Source organism: Durio zibethinus, chromosome 21 (genome assembly GCF_047325235.1).
Source record: "Durio zibethinus cultivar Kanyao isolate XHJ-2024 chromosome 21, ASM4732523v1, whole genome shotgun sequence".
In the NCBI taxonomy this organism is placed as follows: Eukaryota; Viridiplantae; Streptophyta; class Magnoliopsida; order Malvales; family Malvaceae; genus Durio; species Durio zibethinus.
The window spans coordinates 9,277,811-9,297,594 of NC_143182.1; the positions used below are offsets into that span (position 1 = coordinate 9,277,811).

General features: G+C 34.2%; 4 protein-coding genes across 24 annotated transcripts; 2 read left to right on the top strand and 2 right to left on the bottom strand.

The window, feature by feature from the left end:
* Positions 1–647: 647 nt before the first annotated feature.
* Positions 648–5,409, top strand: LOC111305493 (uncharacterized). 5 transcript variants are annotated; one of them, XM_089750248.1, is made up of 9 exons: positions 648–897; positions 2,722–2,909; positions 3,144–3,198; positions 3,294–3,395; positions 4,049–4,136; positions 4,240–4,320; positions 4,451–4,569; positions 4,682–4,767; positions 5,111–5,409. In XM_089750248.1, exons 1-6 carry the CDS (start codon positions 874–876, stop codon positions 4,317–4,319), a joined length of 537 nt encoding a protein of 178 aa, XP_089606374.1. In that variant the 5' UTR covers positions 648–873; the 3' UTR covers position 4,320; positions 4,451–4,569; positions 4,682–4,767; positions 5,111–5,409. The 5 variants fall into 5 exon arrangements, with proteins under 5 accessions (XP_089606374.1, XP_089606375.1, XP_089606378.1 ...); XM_089750249.1 differs by having other exon boundaries at positions 650–897; positions 2,263–2,909; XM_089750252.1 differs by lacking the exon at positions 648–897 and adding an exon at positions 920–2,441.
* LOC111305492 (uncharacterized) lies at positions 5,151–8,392 on the top strand. 16 transcript variants are annotated; one of them, XM_089750253.1, is made up of 8 exons: positions 5,160–5,227; positions 5,462–5,533; positions 5,674–5,763; positions 6,143–6,196; positions 6,299–6,401; positions 6,979–7,030; positions 7,538–7,619; positions 7,968–8,392. In XM_089750253.1, the coding sequence occupies exons 5-8, from the start codon at positions 6,364–6,366 to the stop codon at positions 8,261–8,263; spliced, it is 468 nt and encodes a 155-aa protein (XP_089606379.1). In that variant the 5' UTR covers positions 5,160–5,227; positions 5,462–5,533; positions 5,674–5,763; positions 6,143–6,196; positions 6,299–6,363; the 3' UTR covers positions 8,264–8,392. The 16 variants fall into 16 exon arrangements, 9 of the variants coding, with proteins under 9 accessions (XP_089606386.1, XP_089606384.1, XP_022758824.2 ...); XM_089750254.1 differs by having other exon boundaries at positions 5,174–5,227; positions 5,730–5,763; XM_089750255.1 differs by having other exon boundaries at positions 5,198–5,227; positions 5,669–5,763.
* Positions 8,393–8,816: 424 nt separating this feature from the next.
* On the bottom strand, positions 8,817–9,888 carry LOC111305491 (photosystem I reaction center subunit XI, chloroplastic-like). The gene is made up of 2 exons (XM_022903088.2): positions 9,518–9,888; positions 8,817–9,412 (listed from the first exon to the last, which is right to left on the bottom strand). The coding sequence occupies exons 1-2, from the start codon at positions 9,683–9,685 to the stop codon at positions 8,921–8,923; spliced, it is 660 nt and encodes a 219-aa protein (XP_022758823.2). The 5' UTR covers positions 9,686–9,888; the 3' UTR covers positions 8,817–8,920.
* A 3,578-nt stretch (positions 9,889–13,466) lies between these two features.
* LOC111305494 (FRIGIDA-like protein 3) lies at positions 13,467–17,382 on the bottom strand. 2 transcript variants are annotated; one of them, XM_022903091.2, is made up of 4 exons: positions 17,185–17,382; positions 15,241–16,301; positions 14,500–14,672; positions 13,467–14,068 (listed from the first exon to the last, which is right to left on the bottom strand). In XM_022903091.2, the coding sequence occupies exons 2-4, from the start codon at positions 16,289–16,291 to the stop codon at positions 13,649–13,651; spliced, it is 1,644 nt and encodes a 547-aa protein (XP_022758826.2). In that variant the 5' UTR covers positions 16,292–16,301; positions 17,185–17,382; the 3' UTR covers positions 13,467–13,648. The 2 variants fall into 2 exon arrangements, with proteins under 2 accessions (XP_022758826.2, XP_089606423.1); XM_089750297.1 differs by having other exon boundaries at positions 16,851–17,190.
* Positions 17,383–19,784: the final 2,402 nt, after the last annotated feature.

Here is a 19,784-nt window from a genome sequence, read left to right on the forward strand (position 1 = left end):
CTTTCTTCTGAACTCCATTGTTAACACTAAATAAATAGGTGGAATTGAGGCCAGTGATGTCGTAGTTTTCTTTTGTTTAACAGACAAAAAGTGAAACACACACGCTGATTAAACTTTAAACAATTACTGGATTAAATAGAACAAGAAATTCCTGAAGCAATGGTTTCACTGTCATAGTTCCAACTGAGATTTTTCCAGGAAGCAAGAAAGATGGAGCCTGACCCAGGTAGCTTGATTTGAAAATTAACAATTGGAACCAATATAGTCGGTGCCAATAAATTTGACTTGGCTTGGTGGTACAAAAATCTTGTATTAAAGTGACAATTGGAACCAATAGTCGATGCCAATAAATTTGACTTGGTTTGGTGGTAAGAAATCTTGTATTAAAGTGAAAATTGAAACCAATAGTCGGTGGAATAAATTTGACTTGGCTTGGTGGTAAGAAATCTTGTATTAAAGTGAAAATTCTAACAATTGGAACCAATAGTAAAAGCAGCCAAAGATAAATTACAAAAGTTAAAAAGAGTTTCAAAGGAATGAATTATATGTTAAAGTCCATCACAAATAAGTTTTATTTGAAAAAAAAATTATATATGTTGTCGACCAAGGGTTAACTTTCCACAGTGTCCACTTAATTTTGAAAAGTAAACTTGTCGTCTGGTCTTTGCTCAAAGGCAAAGCTTGACGCATGTCGACGCTTATTGTCAGACTTGGTAGCTCACAACAAAACAAATGCCTCCTACTACCCGGCATGGGGACTAACGTGCTAAAGTCCGTTAACCATTCAACGGTGGTAAGATGGTTTGACGATTCCGCATTTTTCTTCCTTCGTTTTTAGAGACTGGTTAGAAAAGGATTGAATGGAAGATCAAGATGAAGAAAAGGATGTCGACTTCCGTAAGCTTCTCTCTCTTTATTTTTCTTCTGCCCCATGTTTGTTCAATGCACGTTATTATTCTGTTTGCTGGGATTCTTGGTTTTGATAAAACTATTTTTTTTTCCTAAAGTAATCATGGAAAAATATTTGTGGGTTTTGCACTTTGGCTTTGGAAATGATGTTGGGAGTATTTTTTTGTCGGTTTGATTTTGTTTCATTTGCACTTTGAATAGAAGTGTTGAGTAGAAGTTGTTGGCTAACTGTTTATGTTATGATTGTTCACAAGTTGCATATGATTGATCCAGTTTATATGGTCCTGAGCTCAAAAAGAGTCAAGGAAAGAAAAAGTTTACCGATTTAGAAATGAAGGCCAACCATTCCATGCTTTGCTTGTTTATGGAAAGGATTGGATCATGTTAATGAGTTGGATCAGGGTATAAGGATTGTTTTTAATAAAAATGAAAATAACATCTTTATTAAACTGTGGCACTGCTTGGAAGCATGAAAATGCCAAGTAATTAATTTTATTATTGTTGTGTTCTTAAAGATGATGCACAGGGGCTTCCCCATTTTTGTGTTTAGTGATATCATTTAAAATCCCATGTCACTTTCAATAAAATGTTATTACTCAGTGTAAGAGTCATACCATGAGCACGAATTACTTTAGCAATGCAGGGAGGAAAGATGATTTTTCTTTCCAGAATTCCATTGAAGTGTTTTGAGAAATGAGTTTTCAAATCAAACAGAAAACATGGTGGCTTATGAGTTTTGAGTTATACTATGCATTAGAGTTGAGACCGAATGATCCAGTCAGTTAAAAGTTTGATCTGATAAGTGGATACACCAAACAGTCTGAATTCATCAAAATCAAGAAAAACTTAGGGCAATTGCATGAAAGAAAACTTTCCTTTCCCAATGATATTTACTTCGGTGCCTTCCAGACCCTAATGCCGCTGCTGTATCTTGTTTACGAATCCATGATCTGACTATACTACTATCAATTTTGATGATTGGTTATTTGGCTCCAGACTATCATGCATAGCATTTTTTTAGGCTTGCTTATTTTTGGATGTTTGATTTCATGAAAATGAAAAATTAAAAGTTTTTAACTGCATTCTTGATGATGCCCTATTGACCCTTCCCCCCTGACCCAACCACAATAATATAAATATATCTTGAGTGCTGATCTACCTTTATTAGTCACTCCGAGGAAGTTGTTCAATGCTTGTTGTTCAATTAACTTTGCATGTTTGATAAGAATGACTTCAGAGGTTGACTTAGTATAAGAATTTTCTCACTCATGGACTGTTGTATGCATCTTCAATTATAATCAATTCATCGATACTAATTATCTTTCTTTTTTTTTTTTGGTTGGTGGTGTGGAGGGAGGAGCAATTATAGCTTCGAGCTTTGACAGGATTATCAATATTAGTGAAGATTTTAATGATCAACAATACCACTTTTTTAGTGGACAGAAGTTTTACAAATTTTCTTAGTGGATGCATTCTCGTCCTTTTCTTTTGCAAGTTTTGCCTCTTGAGGAATTTAACAACTTATCACACCGGTACCTGCTTTAACAAACGCCTTTTGTATCCTGAAATTATGCTTGGGACTAATTGTTTTGCTAGAGGTGGTGTAGGAGATGGACTTAGGGTTTAGGGTTGCATGCAAAAGCTATGCTGCTGTCTTTACCTGTACTTGGAAGCCTGGATTACTGTCAGGGAAGACAAAATTCTGTGTTTCTCATTTTTAATTGCTGATTCCAACTGTAAATATAATTGCAGAATTGAAAATAATTTTGCACCTTATCATGTCTTATCTTCTTTGTTTCCTCTTTCTTTCAGAAATTTCCGAAGGCTGAACCTAAAAGACAGAGATTATTTATTCATCGATTCCTTCCCATGATTCTTTTACTGTCTGTAGCCTTCTTCATAGGAAGTGCATTTATGGTCAAAGACTATAAAAAGGTGTACATGTCTAAGCCCTGTTTGCTCAAAGTTGAAAACTACTCAAACCTGAAAAAGCAGCGAAGGTTTCCTCTTGACTTCTCTGACATCAGAAGTTACTTCTTTTCCTTTTAGTCATCCGCATTTATTATTTTCTTTTTATAATTCATGCATTCCAAATACACCTAAGAAAGTTTTTAATCCAAGTTATTAACGTAAGGAATCAAAAACTCCATACCAACCCTTTCATGCATATAAAACTGCATTATGTTTCCCATAATGAAGTAAATAATGTGTGATTTGAGGCCTTCTCTGTGCAGAGAATTTAAAGATGGGGATCAGTTATGGTTTTGCAGTTTACAAGACCTAAGATATGTGAGGTTTGTTTGGTATATGTTATGTATGTTCTCCTTTTCTAGAAACACAAAATTCTCCTAACTATTTCTTTTTTCTTTATCACTTGTGCTTAGACCCAGTGCAGGGCTTATGGAAGTGAGGCATTACCTAGAGGAATTATTTCTAAGACATCTGACTTGGAAATGCAGCCATTATGGGGCCCACAGAATAATCAGGTAAGCAGCTTTGTTGCTAATATCAATGGCATCATTGATCCTTTGTTGGTTCTGCATTCCCCAAATGACAGTGCATTAAAATTTTTCCAGTTGTTCAGTTTGTCTTCTAAATCATTATGGCTGCACAAGTACTGTTCCTTTTGCAAGATGGTATTAACTAATGATCATATTCTTTCTCTTATTTCATGTTTAACTACAGTTTAGTCTGATTAGTGGCTTTTGGATTTGCATTTGTTCCTTTCAGTTGAGCATTTTGTAAGCTGAGATGATCTGCATGTGTCAGTGTCATCTCTGTTTTTATCACCATGTTAGCACAATTAAACTACCCTATCTGACTAAACTCTGACCTCCATTATTATCTGCTTTGTGCAACTTCACCCCTGTTTGTTTCGTTTGATCTGGAATCTCTCATGCATTTTAATTTTACAAGAGGTAACAGCTGCAAACTGTCAGATCACTACCAATGGTAAAAAAAGATGAGGATACTAATTGGACTTGGTTTTCTGGTCAAACTGTGATAAGCTCATAGACTCTTTAGTGCTATCTGGCTAATATATATTCTTGCACACTTGTGGCTAACCCTGTGTTTTTATTTACCTTTTTCTTTTTCAAATATGTGTCTTTATGGTTGTTAAATTTGACCACAAATGCAGTTTCTATGGCAGTATAAAGTAATGAGGAAAAACATATTCCCCTTTCTTTCTCAGTTTGCATCCTGTATCAGAACACTGCTGTTCAGTGGTATGATTTGTATTTTGTTACCTTCAACATGTTGAGTTGATTTGATAATCGAGATTTGGCATATAGCTATTTCTTTAATCTCTTATCTTCTACTTTTGTTTAGAAGCCAAAGTTGTCAATGAACTTGTTAGCCATTGCAGTTGGAATAAAGCAAAAAGAAAGTGTCAACAAAATCATCAATAAGGTGAAAGGACCAGACTTTATGTTTTATGTTATTATTTGAGATTTATGTTAAATATCATTCTTTTGTTGCATTATTTGAGTTAGATTTGTATCGTACATCTCTTTTTCCCTCCTTTTATTCCATGTCACAGTTTCCAGATAGTGATTTTGTCAAGATGCTTTTCCATTACAATGGCATTGTGGACCAGTGGAAGGACTTAGAGTGGAATGACTGTGCTATACATGTGTCTGCTGTCAATCAAACCAAGTGGTAAATGATCATTAGCTCCAGATTTGAAACATCTTTTATGCATGTCTTTTCAGTTCCATGTAACTTGGCATTGTTTAATGCGCTCTCACGAATTACGTGGTTTGCAAAGCAGCTCATACATGCAGATATCGTTTCAGAGTATTCCTACATCTTCCTGTGGGATGAAGACCTTGAAATTGACCGCTTTAATGCTAAAAGGTTTGTTGTGCAAGTCTTGCTTTTTTACATTTAACTTCCTTGCTAGTGATTTCATACAATCTTTTGCATGCTTGTAAAAACATATACATTTGTTCAAATTCTTACTGCTTCACCGACACAAAAACCAAATCTAATTGTAAGAAACTGGAGTTTGATTGAATGGCTCATCAAGGCTTACCCTGCAGCTACGGGATGAGAAAATTCTATTCAACAATTAATGCCAACTAAATAAAATGGACTTTTTCCCAAACCCATCATCTTTTAAACTTGAAGAAGGGAGACAAGTTAGTGATTTACTTCATAACCATTCAAAAACTGATTCTCTTCAATTACTTAAATACAGATATCTTGCAATAATTAAAAAGGAAGGGCTTGAAATATCACAGCCGGCACTTGGTCGTGAGAAGTCAGGGCTACATCATCCGATCACAGATGGGGACAAAAACTCTACAGTACACAGGTTCTCTATCTTCCTAAGAAAATTATGTTCAAGAATGAGGAAAGATTTGGTCTCATGATAATATTGGAGTGCTTTTACTATCAGTTAATTGAATGTATGGAGCTGAGTGGCCTATCCTAGTAATAAATTACTTTGTATCTTTTGTTGTCAATAATTTATGGAAGCACATCATCACTTTTATCCCTTGATTTTACTCAAACTAAACTTATCTGAGCATATTTGTAACTTGTGTAGATTTAACAGGACATACAAGGTCATTGGTAGGACAAGGTGTAATGAAAACAGCATGGGTCCTCCTTGCACAGGGTAATATAGATTTGTCTGTCTTTTTCTGTTGATAGTTCATAATACTATAATAAGTACAATACAACTCTTTCCTTAGTTTAAAGTTCCCATGAATTGATTCTCAATATGCAACTTAATTATCTATTCACATGGAAGAAAAGAAAGAGAACATTGCTTAATACAGGTTTGTAGAAATGATGGTTCCTCTTTTCTCCAGAGCATCTTGGCATTGTGCATGGCGTATGATTCAGGTATGTTATCCAAATTAGAAAGTTGAGGGTAATACTAATAGAAAACATTAAGAGGCCGAGAAGAATCCAATAAACAATCATCAGTATTTTATTACTTAGTGGCTACATTATTAATTTCAATGGCTCAAATAAAAGATAAAACAGGGATAGTCAGGATGTTTGTATATTTCAAAATTCTAATAGCAAGGTTGGAGATGTATCATTTCTTGTTTGATTGAATCAATGCAGCTTAGGTCCTAATAGCCAGTGGTATGGTTCTGGTCCAACATGAATAAACTTCAGAATTCTTTAAAAGCCCGTCTAATGTGGCCGTATTGTTTGACAAAGCTTAGCCATTAAATTTGTCTTTCTTCTCATTCTTGGTTTTCCCTTGTATTAGAGTAACCTGATTTATGGATGGGGACTGGACTTTCAGCTTGGTTACTGTGCACAGGCATTCTCTCTATGCCTTCAATCATGTCTCTCCTCATTTTTTTTTAACTTTAAGGAAAAAAGGTTCTTATCCAGTCTTTTCAACATGTTTCTTATTATGAAGCTTTATTTGACGGGGTGATCGAACCCAAAATATTGGAATTGTTGATGCTGAGTATGTAATTCACAATGCTCTTCCTATACTTGGAGGTTTGGCAGCAAACAAGGTAAGAAACTTTGTTAATCAAAACTTTGTTAAATAAGACCAACTTATAAAATGGCTTCTCAATTTGATTAATCAACTGGAAGTGCTCCAAAGTTTAATTTTTGGTCTGGTTCTGCCTCAACTTAATCCAGAGATGGATCTACAATTTTCCAAAGGCTCTCTTGGATACATACATACATACATACATACATACATACATACATACATACATACATACATATATATATATATATGCTTTTTCATTTAGTACATATGGAAAAGTCCAAGGGGGGAGAAGGGGTGAGGGGTTGAACCTTAGACCTTGATTGTGCATTAGACGGCTAGAGAGACAGCCACTAGGTCAGCCTTGAGTTTTTCAAGTCACTGGCTTTCCTCATTTATTACACACCAAATCTTCGATAATGAAAAGCAAACTCTCTTCATCAAGAATGTGGATTATTGACTATACTGCACAAGTAGTTCTTTACCTGAGGCATTCCAATCTGTATAAACCCCATTTATGGTTGATAATTGTACGAGTCCAATGTACACCATTCTCAGCTAGCCTGATCTAACCCAAATCAGATCTATTTCTCAAGTCAAAACATGCAGGTGCTACCAACTTCCAGGGAACCTGATGGAAGATCTGAGGTAAGCCTTGAACTTACTCTTTATGCAAAGTCCAAGCTCACTTCACTCTATAGCTAGTTATGGCCGGACCTACTCTTGGCATTCATCAATTCATTGTCTATAAAATTCTCTTCCACATGTTAAAAAGCAACCCTTCATTGAATTAGAGGTCTTCAAAAGCAGATGGAAGAGAGCTGTAAAGCAAGATAATTGCTGGTTTGATCCATACCAACAATGACAAAAAAAAGCAGCAGTGATGCTCATATAAAGAGGATTACAGGAAGAAATTGGTTCCTGAACGTGTATAAAAAAAATTTCTTAATTTATTGCTATTACAAAATATATTACCATGTTCTCTACATGACCAAACTTAAAAAGTAATTAGCAGATCCATCAATGGTCAAAGATTGATATTCAAATGGATAGATATATATATATTTCGAAAACACCTTATTAGTTGAATTATATGAATATCATTTGTAAATTTTAACTCACAAGAACTTTAAATTTTCATTTTCTGTTTTGAAGAAGTTTTTCCCTACAAAACCAGCATTCGATTTGGTTCAGCAGAATCAGCATCAACTTCTAGGCCTTTTTAGGCGGTTGAGAGGTATTGAAATTTAAAACTTAGATCGTTGCATATTATCAAATTAATTTTATGAACTAACTGCATTAAATATTTATTCAAACGCCGCTGGCTAATATACTTTTCATAAAGATACGCAAATCCCTCTAAATCTTAGACTTCCATAAATAAAAGTGCTAGCTGGCTTGGTTTTTGTTAATAGAAGCTATATATAATTAATTAAATGGGAAGCCCCTAGGTTAAAGCTAAGCATTAAGCAAAGTCAAAAGCCCTAGCTAGAGCCAAAAGCCACAATGTTCATGGGACTTACTCTGCCTTTGATCACTATTTCATGCATCGTTTTCCTTTTGTTATTGCTTCCATATGTTTCAGACTACAAGTCTCAGTGGAAGAAATGGATGATCATCCTGCAGCTGCTCACTTTTGTCTTGCCGTTGCTTTTGCTTCTCATCCTCTTCCAATTTAAGGATGGTTTACCTTCGGTTAACATTGACAAAAACAAGAAGTTGATGAGCTTTCTTCGTAATGTTCACCTGGATGTGCCTCGAGGCCTGCTGCTGCTGCTGCTGCTTTTTCTGATCACCAATGGTTTAAGCCCCTTCTCCTTAATTACTAGTCTTATATTAATTTTTTTTTCTCATTTGGCGTTGGAAAGACTTCATGATTAGTGGTATTTGAATGTCTCATTCTAACTTCAATTGAGAACTTTAAATGTGGGAAGAAAGAATTCTCCTGAATTTTTTGAATATATAATTAATTTGATATAGTAGAAGATAGTTATTATATATTTCAACCAAGTTTTGGGATGCAAATGTGTCTTTTCCTTTGCTTGATTGACAGCCTATGGAGATGGAATTTGTTTTTACAAAACACGTTCGTCGTCATATGTAAATAGTAAAAAAGATTACAGGAGGTCAGACATGTTGATTACCAACGCGGTTCAAGATAGAATTCTTAAGAATTTCTGAGAATCCTCATGATTGTAAGGGTGGCTTGGGTTCTAATTAACTTTTTCATTTACTTGACATCAAACCTCAGATTTTATGCATCCAAAACCAAACCAAATCTTTGACTTTCAAATTAATCAATTCAAATTCAAATTCTTAGTGCCACAATTTGGCAGTGACCTTTAATTCTCCGTCTTCTCTATGGCTTCTTGGCAGCTGATTGTGGCAGTTAAAGAGAAACTTGTTCATGCAATAACATATCTTAACAAGAACATTGAGTGACAATCACTTGATAGTTGATATTGATTGCCAAAATGCATGGATTTACATTAAGTAACAAAGAACTAGTAACAGAACAAAGTAAAATCTAGATATCATCTACTTAAAGAAGTAAGGAAGGTCAAGGACATAGAGAAGAAAGTAAGCCCAAATGACACCAGAGATTCCACCAAAGAAGAATCCCGCAGAGAACTTAGCCCATCCGTCCGCAGTCTGCAACTGGTCAGGCTCCTTCTTCCTACCGGTCAGGGTTAGGCTTGGGGCTGTTGAGGGCTCTCCTTCCTGGAATGATGCAACGCCATACATTGTCGCGCAAATGCTGAGGATCACAACAAGACCAGCAGCTGCAAATGACCCAGCTTGAGCTGCAACAGCTGTGTTCCTTAGAGGGCCAGTCTTAACGAATGGACCCACCAAGAGGAAGCCGTGAGCCAGACCAACCTCGATACCCCTGAGAAGTGGGTTCACTGCTGTTCTATAGGCTGGGAGGTTGGACAGGTACCAAGCGATCAAGGGGCTTGATGTAATTGGAGTCTCAAGGCTTCCAATGAAGGGATCACCATTGATGGGTTGAATTACTTGATATGTTGGCTGCATAGAAAAAGGAAAATGATCAAACTCATTCACTTGCCTAACACTAACATGATCAGGGACCAGACACCATTGAGAAGAAGGTTTTTACAAGCACTCGCTTACCTTGTCTGCTTGAATAGCTTTAACAGTGAAGCGAGTAGTCCCGATCTTGCCGGCTGACATTCTGAATGGAGCTCCAGAAATGCCCCTGGGGACTACCAGTCCTCTCGTAACAGATGATGTAAAGCTGCTTTTGAGCTGACTGGCCATTGGAGAAGCAGTGGCAGCCATTGATTGATTTTGTTAATCAAAAAAACTCAGAAGAGAAACTAGAAATAGAATTATGTACTAATACAAGCCCAGATAGATTGAGCGAAGAGATTTTCCGAATGAATAGGCCAAGGAGTATCAATTGGTGGGAAAGTTGTGGCTGCGAAGGGCAAGGTGCTAATTTTGCATAGTTTTGATTGGATGGAAGATGTGTGAAATCTTATCCCTTATCCATAGTACCAAATATGCTCACATGTTATATAATCCAAGCCTGGTGGCTGTTTATAAAACATTTTTCTTTTTCACTTCGAAATGATATCCCTCCCCATAGTTTGAGATAGAAGTCACAAAACCAAAGGACAATGTACATACTTTTCTCTTTGAGATGGGGAGAATTTGCGTTTAGTTTTCATTATCAGTAGTTCAGAGGCTTTATTAATTTAGTACAATGTTAAATAAACAACAGCAAATTGTTTAAATTTTAAATCATTGCCCTTTTTAATTTAAGACACAATATATATATATAATACATTTAAGTTTTTGATACAATAATAAATATATTTCTTTATCACAAGAGTTAAGTTTAAATTTCTCGTGTTTTTTTTATTGAAAAAAAATTTAAGAGTGAGAAAAATTATTCCACTTCTAAAATCAGAACAAATCATCAATTAATTGAGATATATGAATTTATTAATGTCCATGTCTCAATTAAGATTTATGGATCATTTTTAAAATTAGAAAATTGAAATTAAATTGAAATTTACGGATCCATTAGTACCAAGCTAAGATGGAAGTAAGAAAGAAGATAAGGGAAGCCAAGAGAATCCATGGAACAAATGATGTCCTCATCTTAGGGTATTTTGGTTAAACATGGCATCCCTCTCTCCCTATTATTTATAGGCCCAATCCATGCGTTCGTTTCGCTTTATGTCAAATTTATTTCATCAATCTTATTAATAAATACTATTCAATTGACTTGTAACATATGGGGAACGTCAAACGTGAGAGACTTGTAAAATTGACTTCAACTTTTTAAAATATGAATAGTGTATTATAACTTAGAACAAAACTTAGATAAAATTTAGATGAAACTTTTTAAGGAAAATTTGTGAAGTTTTTTAAAAATTGATTTAATAAAAATTTAAATTAATAAATTGATAAAATTTAACATAAAGATTACTAATATATAAAAAATATTAAAAATTTTATTAATAAATCAAATTTAATCGATATTTTTTTATGATAAAATTTTTATTAAATTTGTTATTAGAAATGTTTATAAAAAATATATCAAAATTTATTTAATTTTTTTAAAAACTTTACAAACTTAATTTATATAACAAGACTTTTCAATTTATGAATTTTAATTTTTAATTTTAATTTTTATTTAATAATTTTTAATAAATATTTGCATGAACTTTACTTTAAGAACTTTATTTAAAACTTTTCCTAAAGCTTAAATAAAAAAAATTAAGTATTTAAAATTTATATATTATTTATTTTTAAAGTACATTAAAAATTTTTAATTTACTTATTAACGGGTGATAGTATATGATATAGAATTCATATATTAATACTATATCAAATATATAATTAAAAAAATCACATCTAAACATTTTGATTAATTAATAATTCAAATAAAATCTAAATTTAATTCAATTAATTCATATAATCATTTAAATTTAATAAATTTAAAAATTCAAACTCAATATTTATAATCTCTTTTTTTATTTTAGAATTACAATATTATATATATATATATATATATATAAATACAACATATCCTTGTTACCCTTCCTTCTCTCTCTATAGATTCATACACTCTTGAAATGTTTCAGCAAAAAATCCATTCGTTGAAGCTACCGTCGTTTCCGGTTTTTTGATAAATCAGCTTAAGCGAAAGCTAAGAACTGATTCGCCAGAGCTTTGAAGTGGACTGCTGAACTGAAAAGGACAGTTTTCGACCGGTTCAGTAGCGTTATTGCGAGATTTTTATTGGAAATCTCCCACGCGGTGCAAGATCTCGCTAGATTCAGATCTAAAAGAAGCCTCATGTCTCCTGCGTCCGATATTTTCCTTATATCGAGCTTCGAGATAAGATCCATGGCTCTCTCGAAGCATGTAGAAGCTGGATCCAAGATTTTTAGATCGTGCCATACGAGACCGGTCTTGTAATAGAAAGAAGCGGATTTTATCACCGGAGAAGGGAAACCAACGACGTCGGCCTCAAGAGAGAGCATTTCGGCTACCACGTGGCGAAGCTTAGCGACATTTTGAGGAGAGCAATTGGAGGACGGAGAGCAGATGGCTGCGGAGTTAGAGAGGTCGACAGAGGCGTTCCAGAGGTGGAGTTTGAGAGAGTTGTTGTTGGCGGGGAAGGGAGCGAGTTGAGTCAGGTGAGTTAAGAGTTGGCGGAAATCGGAAGGGATCGAATCGGGTAGCTGACTCGAGGGTGGATGGTCTCGGTTTGTTTGATTTTAGATTCGATTTGAGAAAGAAGGTGATTGTGTTGGTGGTGGGAAGGGGATTGCGGGTCGTGTGCGGGTTGACGGAGCTCCGGCGTTGATATTTCTGCGATTCTCATTTTTTTTCTTTTTCTGGCGGGAAAAATTGAGATGCAAGTGAATTTTTGAATGCGGAAGAGTGCTATTGACGGAGTTTAAAAAAAAAATAATAAAAGAGACTTAAATTGGAAAAATAGCATTCAAATCCAATGAAAGAAAAAATTAGTTAATTTTGATTCAAGTTTAATTATTAATGATCAGTTGTGATAATTTTCATACGCTAAATTTTTTTGGTGCGCCAATTGTTGCATTCATGCAACGTGCGTCTTAAAATTATGATTCCCTTTATCTAATAAAAATTATAACAGATTTAATGTATAATCGATAATTATAGCTATAAGTATCTTAATTAAGGTATTGTTACAGGATAAAAAATATTTCAATTAGTTGTTTAATATATCACTAAATATATCGAGATTATCTGAATTAGGAACGAGCACTAATTATTTTGTATCAATATATCGATATTAAAATTAATCAAAAGTACTAATTTGATTTGATTTATTGAGTTTTATTAATTTATTATATTTTTTTATATAATATAAATATAACATATGTTATATAATATTTTAAAATTATATGTATTAATATAATATATCATTTATATAATATAAAATAAAAACATATAATAATATATAATTTGTTTTTTTAATAATTAAAACTAATTGAACAGACCAACTTAAATAAAATCAATTTTGATTATTCTGGTAATCATTTTAATTTGATATTAAAATTCTATTCCATCGATTATTTGAAGTGAATATTTCAAGGGAAATTGATTGATTTAATTTTCGAACTTCTAAGATCAAACCGATCAAATGCTCTCTTCTAATTTAAATTGTTTTTTTTTTTTTCAAACATGAATAAGTGATATCAAACTTCTCTTAAATTTAGACCCTTCATGTGAAGCATAAAAACAATAATAAAATTTTGAAACCATCGAGAAGTGAACCTCCGTAATTTTGTTTATAAATGCTCCCCTCATCTATTTCATCTGTTGTTCGCAGAGCTGGCCATGCCAACTATGACTCCATCTGGCCTCCAGCATATATGATCAATTAGCCTTTCCTCCCCGATTGAGTACTACAGCAAACAGCATTCAACGGAGATTGCTTATCTTCTTTCGAGTCCACCCAATCTTCTCCCAATAAAAGAGTAGCCAACAACTAAATATAAGATAAGAACAACCAATCCATACAGAAAGAGAAACAAAATTCAAAAGAATAAAACAGAGGATATACATACAAAAACAGAGTGCATATATTAGAGGATCAAAATATCTTCGTGTACACAAGATTAAAATTAACAAGACATTTTTTTGTTGTTTTTAGTACTACATCCGTTCATACACTGCAAAGTGGAAGGTTAAGGCTAACAGCTAAAGTGAGCGGATCAGTCACCTTTTTGCCATGTTCGGAAATTAGTGAAGATACGGAGCCTGATACTGGTAGCCATTTCCAAAGTAGTTCCCATGACTGGGAGAGAAGTTGTAAGTGGCGGAACCAAGAAGAGAGGGGCCTTGATTGTCAGGAGGTCCAGGGTAAACATAGGGTCTGTCATAAACGTACTGCAGGTACCTATTGTCAGTGACTCTAGGAAAGAACATTTTGTCAGCAGCTACGTTAGTGATTCGGGGACCATGTCCTGCACCGCTGGCACGAGGTCTCTTGGGTTGAGGCTTTGCAGCTTCAGTTGCCCGCTTCTTGTCTGCCTTAGCTTTCTCCAACAGGAGAAGCCGCTTCTGAAGTGGATCAACAGGGTATCGCTCCTCAAGATTATGCTCGTCAATGCACTTGATGACAGCCTTCAGAGCAGTCAACTCTCGCTCGCTAACCTCAATCTGAAACACAGAAGAAAATATTTCAGCCATTTTCCAAAATGCAGTAGAAAAATTAAAAAGAAAAGGCTCATAAGCATGAATTTTGGCAAAATATTCTCATGCATTCAAGTTGCTAGAGCAAATTGCCTTCACGGACCACATGCAAATAGATGTTAAACAATTTAGCTGCCAAAATAGTGTCTGGTTGCTGAAATCTATTGAAGTAGGAACTAACTAGCCAAATCATCCTTTGCGATCATACAAGATCCAAGTGCGTTAGAATGGCTAACTAGCCAGAAAGCCAATCCAATCTGCTTCGGACAAGGCCTTGTGGCCAAACCAAAAATAAGTGCTTGTCCCTCAAACAAACGATTAAGGTATGGTCAACCTAAAGATCTTCAGACATCATTAGGCAAACCAATCACCTTGAAGTAGTGGAGTAAAGAACACACCTGAGCAATGGTTGAGGCATTTCCATGCTTGACAGGTGAGGAAGCTTTTCTTGCCTCCTTCAAGTAGGATTTCAGTAAAGGTACAGGTGAGAACTGCTCTGTAAGATCAAATGCAAAAGCCATGTTAACTGCATCAATCTGCCTTCCATTATTCACCAGAACTTCAATTACACCTGAAATATAAATAATAGAAAAAGAAAAGAAAGGGACGTATTAGTAGTACCATTCAAGGGAAGAAAAACAATATAGTTTAGCATTGCTCTTCTTCATCCCAAACAATTGATACCAAAGGACACAAATCCAAAAGTGCCATTCAAAGGTCATCCAAAACGCAGGATGGTCCAATCGACTCCAAAATAGCATTTCAACAATGATATTGGTTCAAAAATATCTACACCTAAAGGCATTTAAGAACTTTAGGAAGACGCCTATCAGTTTAATAGCAAAGATTAGTTTTGCTGCTGCCAATGACTTGAAGTCACCTAGGTTAATGGGAATAGGAAAAGTCAGTTAATTTACTAGGTCTCATTTGACATGTTTTTGTTTTTTGGAAAGGCTACTTGACATGGTTACTCATATCAGTTTTATTAAAATGGAAGGGAAGAAACATAAAGGATGAATTAAAACGTAAACCAATGGTAAATACAGAAATATACAGAATCATTTTAGTTTTTTGAACAAACAAGTAGTCTATGTAAGTGACTTGTAAAATGTTACTATATAAGTTGATACCACACAAACCTGGCATTTTTTCAGACAAACCAAGGGAACGGCAGAGATCAGCTGTTTGGCGACGACGAGAGACCATTGGTATCAGCCTTAAAAGTTCTTCCTCATTGAAGTCAGAAGCAATACCAAAAGTGGCGAGAAGTTGCAAGAAAGCATGAGCTTCCAATGAGTTACCATTACTAGCATCCATGTCAAGGGCATCCAATTTTGGTTTCCATTCCTTAGCAATTAACTTTGCTTGCTCCTTAATATCTTCAGAGATTAGAGCAGAAACAGAAACCATATCCAGACTACTTAGCAAAAAGCTAAGACATTCCATCAACATAATACAGGTTCGCCTAAGACCCAGTAGATTTGAATCTTTCTTTCCATCCACATTTGGCACGTCTGAAAGGTAAAATCCTTCCAACGATTCCAGGACCAAGCAGGCTGGGCTTGCTGCAGCTTTCAATGCCCAAGGAATTTCCTCCTTTAGGGCAGCAAGGTTCTTACGATTATCTGATATAAACTTGTGCAGTCCTTCTGAGTCCATCCCTTCACATAGTATTACCAACTGGGGATAAGATTTCACCTCGAAATTTCCATTCTCAAAAGAACTCTTGAAGTCCTCTGAGTTACTTTCAGAAGCTACAGAATCAGGTGGTTTCTCCTCAAAACATAGTTCACTGCCGTCTCCATCACAGCTGACATCAGCAGACTCCTCAGATGATACTTTCCTATGCTTCTCTAGAGCATTAGTAATGGCAAAAACAGCAGCATCTCTCTTTTCTTGTAACCTCACCAGTGAAGCTTGTTCTTTAGCTACAACAGCTGCTTCACGCTTCTGCAACATTTCTCGAGCTTTCTGTGTTTTTGTCTCAAACTCCTTTTCTTGGTCTTCCAACTCATGGAAGCGTCTCTTCAAGGACTTCTCAAGCCCATGGAAATGTTCCTCAAGTTCTTTCCATTTTAGATTAAGTGTTATAGCACGATGACTTTCAAGTTCAGTAAATGCTTTCTGAAGCTGCTGTATCTTAGAGGTTGTTGAGCCTATGAGTGTTGCAACTGACTGCGTATCTTCCATGGCATAAAACCTGAAAGAGAGACATCACCAGGGATCAGATTCCCCACTGTAGAGAGAAAGAATGTACAACCAAACAAAATTTCTAGAGTACAAAATTCTTCTCTTTGAACCAAAAGGAAAAAATGAACACAAAACATAAAAATAAGAAACTAAATATCATGGAAGATAAAGCTCAACATAAATAAACACATTTTTCTATTCAAAGAATTGAACATTGTCTGCGAACAGCAATAATAAGTTAATAACCTAATACAGCAATATAAACTGAAGAAAAAGATTAATAATAATAAAAAAGATTAACATCTTTCAAAATTTAATACCATCATTATCACTCATAATTTCACCATTATTAAGTTCAAAGTAAACATTCCTTTATTCCTCAAATAGAAACAAAGCACAAGTTAAACCCTGGATCAAATTCTATAAATAAGTAATCAAGACCAAAAAAATTAGAGCTCCAGCTTAACCCTAGAAACCCTGAAAAGAACTAATCACTGAAAAACAACAAAAAGGAAATCAGAAATGTACAAATTTACAGTAAAGAAGTAGCTGTTCTCACCAGTGATTTTACAAGCTTCAAATTCACAGAAACATAACGACGACTCAGAGATCATAAACACTAAACCAATCAAAATCACCAAACCCTAAAAATAAAGAACACGAAAGAACAGTGAAAGTTTCAATTTCCACTTCATGCCTAAAAAAATTTTTTTGATGCTCAAAACGTAGGTTCCTTCAAGCTTAAAAAGAAAGATTAAACAAATTTGAAGAAAAGAGGAGGGGTTTTTTTTTAATTTTTTCAGGTTGCGAAAAAAGAAAGAAAGAAAGAAAGAAAGTGCCGATCCAGAGAGAGGCGTGAAACGAAAGAAATAGCGACGGAGAGAGAAAATTACCTGATTGATTCCAAGGGAAATGGAGTGACAAATTTACCTAATCCGATGGAGATTCGAATTATCAACCCATTTTTTTCATTTTCATTTTTTTTTTTTCAAAGAGGGGTTGGTTGGTGTTTGGGAGAGTGGATATTTGTGGCTGCTACTGCTCTTCAATCCCTAGAGAGAGAAAGGAAGAGCAAGAGAGAGAAAGTCTTTGTTGAGAGCTAAAAGCTAGTGTTTTTATTAGGCTTTGCACAGCCATTTCTCTTGCTCTCACTCTTTTTGGCTTTTTCCTGAGCACTTTCGTTTTAGCTATTGGACATTAAAGAAAAGATATGTGTCCGCGCTTCGTTGTAAAGTTATGTCCAAGGGGTGGGGTGTTAGTGACCTTCAGCAGTGCTCTTAAAGTTGTGCCACGTTTGATTCAGACAAAGAAGATTTGAGGCATGTTTGGATGTCCAGATTCTTGCACCCAAGATAACGGACCTTATCTGAAAAAATTGAGCGGACTGGGCTTGGCCCAATAAGAAAATCGTTAAAGAAATTTTTCATGCTGGTTTGAAGATTTTTATTATTTTCCCTTTGCGACATTTTTTTTTACTCTTCCTCCATTCATGCAGCCTTAAAAGAAAACCAAAAATATAAAATAATAAATAAGATTTTTTTTTAATTTGAGAGAGATTTGAACTCTAATCTTTACTTAATTCAGAAGTAATATTATGTAAATTAAATGCAAGTCTATGGATGTTTACCAAAATAATAAGAATAATTTTAGTTCAAGATATAACTCAAAACTGGAGTGGTCGAAGTCAAATTCAAATATTTCAACGTTAGAAATTATAAGGTAAATTTGATTTATGTTTTTCCTTTGATTAATTATGATCCATTTTCATTGTGTCCAATGATAGTTGAATATTAATTAGAGGAGTCGTATCTTAGTTTGAGCCAATGAAAGCAAAGCAAGGTGCTGTAGAGACCCTCTTTTCAACGATTAATGAGTGTCAATATTTAATGAAGATGGATTTAGCTTGTTTTCTGAAGTACGTGTATAAAAAAATTAATTTGTGGGCAAATTTTTTAACTAACATGATTTGAAAATGTGATTTTGGAGCTCGGCTTCTTTATTTTCTTTCAGATGAGTTTGTGTAATGTAAAGCGAACAACTGGTGTTTAATAAAAAGGAAAAGGGAGGCTAATGCTGCTGCTTATGAGAAGGTACCTTACTACTTTCACGAAGGAGAAGCGACGGAGCATGGTGCACCCTTTTTCTCCTTTGTCTGCAGTCAGGCTAAAGCAACATGCTTTGTGCTACTGATATGGGTTACTTTACTGGTCTTGTTCAACTTAGTACAAATGGATAACTGGTGGATATCAGTTTCCAGCACTTTGTTTGGTAAGAGGAAAAGGAAAGGAATAAAAGAAAGTGACAAATAATAACAGTTTCCAAGCTTTTTTTTTTTTTTTTTCTCTCATGGCAAGTGAAAGGATTTTGAGAGTTTGATCTGAAGAATAATAACAGAATCTTGGGCATTGTTTCATTGCCGACTTTCATTTTTACTATTTGATTGTGTTGAATGAAGCTGATCTCATAGGAGAACAAGTCAAGCCTAAGCCATGGATTCTACTTTGCTCAATCAAATTGCTTTGTGAAAAGCCTGATAACAACACATTGTATCATAATTTGAGTTCATAAGCAGTAAGGTATATTAGCTCAATGATAGTGGGTTTTTTATGGACTCAAATAGAAAAGGCCAAAGAGTTAACTCTAATGGCTGGATTTTGTGAATAATTGAAAGGTTTTAAGTCAAAAAGTTGCTAATGAAGCATCTAATTATTCAGGCAAAGGCCAATAGAGCATTGGCAATCCCCCTTTTCTCATGTTTGTCCTGTTGTGGATCCTTCTCCCCTCTTTATTTATTTTGTCTTTTCAGATTTTTTTTTCAGCTCCCAATATAGCAAAAAACCCCCCCAATAAATGAATAAATTATAAATAAAAGAATTTAGAGAACAAATAATGGCATTTTTAATGTTGTATGTATGCTTGTTCCTCACTTTTTAAAACCATCAATAAATATTGGAAGTGTGACGTTCGCAAAATTCATAAAGAAGTTAATATTTTTTGTGTAGATTTTGTAGTTAATTATCTATGTTATTATTAAAGTGTTTAATTGAATTTGATATCGCAGTCAAATGATATCAATTTAATAAAAATGATAATAATAATAATAATAAATATAAAATAAGATATTTATGTCATTTTATTTATAAGATAAAATTATTTTACTGAGAGATTATTTGCATCCTACATTTTTCTTAATGCACCTTAGTATTTTTTTTTTAAAAAAAATTTTTAAGTAAAATTATTTAATTATTCTTTCTCTTTCGAACAAGTTTTCACAAATGAATTTTTGAAGAATCTTTAAGGTTTTTGAAAATCTATTTTTGAAAGTTTTGAAATGTATCAAAATATCTTAACACAAAATTTTATGAAATTAAATACAAAATTAAATAAAAAAATAGAAAAAATAAATGATTTAAAATTTTTAAGTAAAAAAATCTTTAAAAATCTTACCCATTTGAAGTAAAAAAAACATAAAATAAAAGGTAAATCAATTTTT

Excerpts from the sequence above, each read along its gene's own strand:
- LOC111305493 (XM_089750248.1), top strand. The coding sequence starts at position 874 with ATGAAGAAAAGGATGTCGACTTCC. Across the intron at positions 2,910-3,143 it reads AACCTGAAAAAGCAGCGAAG|AGAATTTAAAGATGGGGATC; the intron begins GTTTCCTCTTGA and ends TTCTCTGTGCAG. Across the intron at positions 4,137-4,239 it reads CAGAACACTGCTGTTCAGTG|AAGCCAAAGTTGTCAATGAA; the intron begins GTATGATTTGTA and ends ACTTTTGTTTAG.
- LOC111305492 (XM_089750253.1), top strand. The coding sequence starts at position 6,364 with ATGCTCTTCCTATACTTGGAGGTTTGGCAGCAAACAAG. Across the intron at positions 7,031-7,537 it reads AACCTGATGGAAGATCTGAG|AAGTTTTTCCCTACAAAACC; the intron begins GTAAGCCTTGAA and ends TCTGTTTTGAAG. Across the intron at positions 7,620-7,967 it reads CCTTTTTAGGCGGTTGAGAG|ACTACAAGTCTCAGTGGAAG; the intron begins GTATTGAAATTT and ends CATATGTTTCAG.
- LOC111305491 (XM_022903088.2), bottom strand. The coding sequence starts at position 9,685 with ATGGCTGCCACTGCTTCTCCAATGGCCAGTCAGCTCAAAAGCAGCTTT. Across the intron at positions 9,413-9,517 it reads AAGCTATTCAAGCAGACAAG|CCAACATATCAAGTAATTCA; the intron begins GTAAGCGAGTGC and ends TTTTCTATGCAG.
- LOC111305494 (XM_022903091.2), bottom strand. The coding sequence starts at position 16,291 with ATGGAAGATACGCAGTCAGTTGCAACACTCATAGGCTCAACAACCTCT. Across the intron at positions 14,673-15,240 it reads TTTGTCTGAAAAAATGCCAG|GTGTAATTGAAGTTCTGGTG; the intron begins GTTTGTGTGGTA and ends TTTATATTTCAG. Across the intron at positions 14,069-14,499 it reads ATGCCTCAACCATTGCTCAG|ATTGAGGTTAGCGAGCGAGA; the intron begins GTGTGTTCTTTA and ends TCTGTGTTTCAG.